The 6,000-nt window shown below is 38.4% G+C and overlaps 1 protein-coding gene across 2 annotated transcripts in view; it reads left to right on the top strand.

Moving 5' to 3' along the window:
- Positions 1–225: 225 nt before the first annotated feature.
- The window catches only part of LOC149284317 (ephrin type-A receptor 5), a 127,138-nt gene continuing 121,363 nt past the window's right edge, over positions 226–6,000 (top strand). For both annotated transcript variants that reach the window (XM_089496869.1, XM_089496868.1), the window contains exon 1: positions 226–285. In XM_089496869.1, coding sequence (XP_089352995.1) covers positions 247–285 — 39 coding nt within the window. In that variant the 5' untranslated portion in view covers positions 226–246. The remainder of the gene's footprint in view (positions 286–6,000) is intronic.

The following is a 6,000-nucleotide window of genomic DNA, read 5'->3' as shown; positions in this document are numbered from 1 at the left end:
TCGCTTTGTGGCTGCGCTGAGTTGTTGCTCCTAGATCCTGCCACTTCACATGTACAGTGGAGTGGGACAGATGTAGCAGGGCAGGAATTGTGTGCTCCTCTCGTGCCACGGGTGGCTTCCTATGACAATGCCACTTTCTACATATCATATGCTTTTATACAGATGTATGGTAATTCAGACTCATTTCAGATTACTGAGAGATTTTCTTTTGTTTCCACAGTGAATTTATTGGACTCTCGCTCAGTCATGGGTGATCTTGGATGGATTGCATATCCGAAAAATGGGGTAAGTCTATTGATGTATAACACATATACATTATATTTCAAAAGATTAGTGTTTTAGGTTCAGGTTTATGATGAAAGTATAAAAAAAAAAGAAATAATAGTTGTAGTTTAGGGCCATATTTTTTAAATGCATATATCAGTGCATCACACATTTCCAGGTACTGTACCATTGTCCTGCCAACCTGGCAGAGGGATCATAAATAATATTCCTACCAGTAATAGGAGACTCTTCAGTAATCACCAGAATTTTTGATAAATATCAATATATAAATATAAATATATATATATATATAAATACACGTAGATGAACATGCCTAATTATCAACAATTAACACCAAACAGTATAGTACCAAAATTAAAAGGAAAAAAAACAAAATTGCATGAGATTCTTCTTTCCTTTAGACCCTGTGAGTTTCCTTAGTTCTTTTATTCACCTTAGTTCTGTGTCTACATTTTCAATTCAGATATATGTTGTCATCTATTGTAGAACAAAAGCACACACCTGCTTTTCTTTGGTCTAGTCACTCATGGTCCCTGATGGCTTCTAGGAACTTCCTGCTCTATAAAGTAGATAACCCTCTTCAGTCTAGAGAGAATAGCAGTGTTCAATGTGTCCTATACTATACAATAACTGATTCTGATTGCAAAAAAGATGGTTTCTTTATGTTATCAGCCCCCCGACCAACACGATAAAACTCACTTTTAGCAGAATGTTTTTATTGCCTACTCACAAGCTTGGACTACAAATTAATGGATGTTGCTGTAACTACACTTTGCAATTTAAGTAGATTCTATTGATGTCAATGTTTTCAACACAATGATAACATTGGAATAGACATAATCATACTGATCCATCATCACATTCTCTGTCTTTGCTAAAACTGGCCTAGTTTCAACTCAGAGACTCAGAAGTGGGCTGATCAATTTATATACATTTCTCGTAAATTAGCAAAAATGACCTCATTTATTTTGCTTAATTCTAAAACTTCTTATTTGTATATATGAGGCAAAGAGTTATTAAACTACCCATAAGAAATTATGGAGAGTTGGAACTTTCCAACTCTTTGCTATGTTTTTCCATGGAGCAGTCGTGAATTTTTATAGCATTAATAATTAGGTAATATAATGAAACACTTTGATACCCTGTCCCAGAAATGAAAAATATAAATTATATATATATATATATATATATATATAATAGAAACCACGCACACAACTTCCAGTATATATGTATATAATGGATTTTTGGTAAATATATCAAGTTAAGTAAAAAGTCTGTATTAAATGTTGTTTGTACCATAATATATGCAGAATAGGTGATTTCACCCTGAGCGCCATGTCAGTGTTTTGCAGGGCTTCTGGACTACCACTGCTTAAGAGATAATATTAATTAATAGCTAATATACGACAACCCTACAGGATTGCATTGGTACAGCAGTATGGCGATACATCACCGCCATGTTGTTTTTATATGGAGTTGTGCTTTATCAGTAGTATATTTTTCACAAATGTAACAATCCATAAATTAAGCAGAGACAGTATGCTCTGTTTACCAGACTTCCATGATTTAGCTGGACCCTTTAACTTGGTATAAATGCATTATGCATGAGAGAACTTTCCATAAAGGCAAATCTGATAACCTTGTTCCATCTTGCCAAACAATCCATATTAATGCTTTTATTATGTGCCACTTTGGACTTTTTTTTTTAAGCAAAGCTTTTTGCTTGATTGTAAATATCCGCGAAACAAATGTGATGTTTGTGGGCATTGGCTAATTATGTTTTCAGATGGAATAAAACAGATGTAAATTATAAAAAGCATTTTAATCAAGATGTCTGCATGAAAATACTTTCATATGGAAAATATGGTACTAAAAAACCCTTGGATTGAAGCAGTTAAAAATATGATGCAGGTGAAAACAGGTTAAAAAGTATAAAAAAAAATTTTAATCTAACAGCAAAAAATAAACCTGTGAATGAAAAAGCACACATATTAAGCTATCCTCTCAATGTATAGAAATGTGATCCTACAGAATTTAAGTGACCTCTCAGCTATCATGTCCCTTTAATAACCATATACAAAGTAGTAGTATTGCATCCAACACAGGCATACTATTACAAATGCTCAGTGCATTATTGCTAAAATATCCAATGATGAAAACAAGATTGATGCTGTCCACAGTTTTCCAAAATGTTGCAGAAATTCCCTTCCAATTCAGTCTATTTAATACAATCATAGTAGCCGAAGTTATAATAGTTTTCACCTCATTTTTCTAGCCGGAACATATTTCTACTAATGGTGCATTATCATTAAATATTATCCTACTTAGAGTTCTTTTTAGAAAAAAGAAAATAAACACATTTGTCAGGATTAACTAGGTACTATTTATTTTTTCTCCTTGTTGAGTTGTATAAATTACTAAATGCTGTGAAGAAATATATGTACTTCTGTAATTCTCATTATTACAGGACAAAAAAATATATTTTGGTTTTTTTTAAAAATATAGCTAGCTGTAAAGTCTTATAGGTGGTAATTTAAACACATGCTATTTTAGACTTTCCTATAATACAGAGAAAGGAACTACATGTTGAACTAATAAACATGTTGAATTTAAACAGCAATTAAATAGAACCTGTCTTGCAAAGTTAAGTAGGCTAAAGGGCAAGTTCAGATGAGAAAGAAAGTCATCTATTTGTCTGGAAAGCCATTTCTAAGGCTCAGGGACTCAAGCGAACCACGGTGAGGACAATTATCTACAAATGGAGAAAACTTGGAACAGTGGTGAACCTTCCCAGGTGTGGCTGGCCTTAAATTTCCTCTAGGAGCACATTGCTGACTCATCCAGGAGGTCACAAAAGAACCCAGACTAACATGTCAAGAACTGCAGATCTCAATTGACTCCATTATGGTCAATGTTCACAATTCCAAAATTAGAAACAAGGAAAAAAAAAAAAATAAAGCAAAAAATAGCATTAATAGGAGAGTTGCAAGGTAAAAACCTCTGCTGACAGAAAGGTAGACGAAGGCTCCCAAGATTTTTGTTATAATATTATGTGGACTGATGAGTCAAAAGCGGATCTTGATGGAAGACATGGGTCCCATTACATATGACGCAAAGCTGACACAACATTCCACAACGGTCAAACACAGTGGTGGTAGCGTGATGGCCGGGGGCTGCTTTGGGACCTGGGCAACTTGCCATAATTGATGCAACTATGAATTCTCTCTACCCAAAAATCCTGACGGAGAATGTCTGGCCATCGGTTTGTGGTCAAGCGCAGATGGGTTTTGCAGCAGGACAATAATCCGATGTATAGAAGCCAGTACACCTCCGAATGGCTCAAAAGAAATGAAGATTTTACTCTTGACTTGGATCTGTTGCTGTGACATGACCTTAAAAAGTCAGTTCATGCTGGAATACCCAACAATGTGGCTAAATTAAAACAATGTTGCCAAGAAGAGTGGGCCAAAATTCCTCCAAAGCGATATAAAAACTCATTGCCAGTTATAGGAAACATTTGATTGCAGCCAAGGGTGGCACAACAACTTATTAAGTTTAGGGGGTGATTACTTTTTCGCATGGGTGATATAGGTTTTAATTAATTCTTTATCTTCCATAAATGAAATTATAATTTTAAAACTTCATTTTATGCCTACTCACATTGTCTTTGTCTTATATTAAAATTAGTTGGATGATCTGAAACATTTAAATCGGGAATGGGCAAATACTTTTTCACAGCACCGTCTATACAGTATAAAAAATGATTTTTCCACCTCGTTAGTTTTCATAGCTAGTAGAGCTTTGCTGTCCCTGGAATGTTCTGCTGTACTGCTTTTCCGTGTGTGTGTGTGTCTTCAGAGGTTAAAAAAGTACACTTTAGATTAGTCAGCATGAGCACATTAGTGTTTCTATCTGAATCTAGAGATTTAATAGAGATGCCTTTCCATGCTCTGCCAGCTCTGTGTGGTTTTTAAGAAGCATGTGTTTCACCAGAGATAGAGACTAGTGATAGGGAAAGGAGGGTAGTTGGCAGTCTTGAGCCATGCCATGTTGCTGTGGTGGTAACTGGCATGTCAAGGGCACAACATGCTACTATAACATGTTCCTGTGCTGTATTATGCTCCGTAACAACATTTAGAAGGGGTGAAATGGAATAAACTTTGTGATATTTATATTGTAACAAATATAAGTGTTTTAATGAGTGTTTTTAAGTGTTTTGTACTTGAGACAGTTGGGTTAAATGTACTAAGCTCTTCTATTTCTTGTGACATTGCTAACTCAGGCACACAGTTTAGGGGTATTAATCACAAGGCAACCTATTGGTTAGCATCCCAAGCATCCTGCTTAGAAGGAACACTCGCTTTTGTGGCACCCAAATATCTCTTTCCTTCTTTACATTCTCCTTGTTCCTTTTTTCTAGGAGCTCAACATGTTTGCTGGATAAAACAAACATTTATATGCTGTCTAGGGTCTAAATAATCAGGTTTCATATATTTATCAGGTTGTATCAGTTTTAGGATTTTTTTCTTCCTTAGCATTGTAACACCGATCAGCCAACATTATGACCACCTTTCTAATATTATTATGACCACCTGCCTAATATTGTGTAGGTCCCCCTTTTGCCTCCAAAACAGCCATAACCTTTCGAGGCATGGACTTCACTAGACCTCTAAAGGTGTACTGTGGTATCTGGCACCAAGACATTAGCAGCAGTTCCTTTAAGTCCTGTAAGTTGGGAGCTTACAACATGATTCATCAGACCAGGGCCCCATATTCTATTGCTCCATGGGTCAGTTCTTATGCTCATGTGCCTGTTGTAAGCGCTTTCGGCGTTGGACAGAGGTCAGCATGGGCAAAATGACATGAGCCAGCGTTCAACCCCCCTCCCCCACGTACATCAATGAGTCTTGCCCGCCCATAACCCTGTCGCTGGTTCACTGCTTTTCCTTCCCTGACTGCTGCAGACCGGGAACACCTCACAAGAGCTGCAGTTTTGGAGATGCTCTGACCCATCTAGCCATCACAATTTGATGTCAAAGTCAGTGGCGGATCTACCGGGGTCGCAGGGGTCGCGACTGCGACCGGGCCCCGGCGGCAGGGGGGCCCAAGCCAAGGGGCCGCCCGAAATCTTTTTGAAGTTTTTTTTTTTTTTTTTTTTAAATAAGGCAGGGGCGTCCAACATGCGGCCCGCGGGCCAAATGCGGCACGCGAGACCTCGAGGTGCGGCCCGCGTAAGATCGGCAGCCAGGGCAACCGATCTTACACGAGCCGCACCTCAAGCCCTGCTACTTACTTGTGGGAAAGTCTTCTGGACAGCACAGAGGAAGCGGAGTTCACGTGACATCCTACTTCCTCTGTGCTTTAGCAGAGAAGGCAGAGGGAGGCCGCACCCCCTGCTGAAGTCTGTGAGCGGCATCTAGGGAGCTGCAGTGCAGGTAAGGGGGTGGGGAGGGTGTTTGAATGAGTGTGTGTGATTGAGGGAATGAATCTGTGAATTAATGATTATATGAATAAATGAGTGTGTGTGTGTGTGATAGCATGGATGTGTAAGTGCTGGAACCTAGGCATGATGGGACTGTGATTGCTGTTAGCAATCACAATCCTATCATGCCAAGTCAGCCAGTACATGCTGAAACCTAGCTAGCTGCCCCCCTTGTGTAGTGATGCTGCCAGCAGTATGGGGTCTGCACTTACAGCCACCCTGTACCAGCATGT

This window comes from Sceloporus occidentalis, unplaced genomic scaffold, assembly GCF_023333645.1.
Source record: "Sceloporus occidentalis isolate IW3139 unplaced genomic scaffold, rSceOcc1.0.p SCAF_95, whole genome shotgun sequence".
In the NCBI taxonomy this organism is placed as follows: domain Eukaryota; kingdom Metazoa; phylum Chordata; class Lepidosauria; order Squamata; family Phrynosomatidae; genus Sceloporus; species Sceloporus occidentalis.
This window is presented reverse-complemented; position numbering and strand designations above follow the sequence as displayed.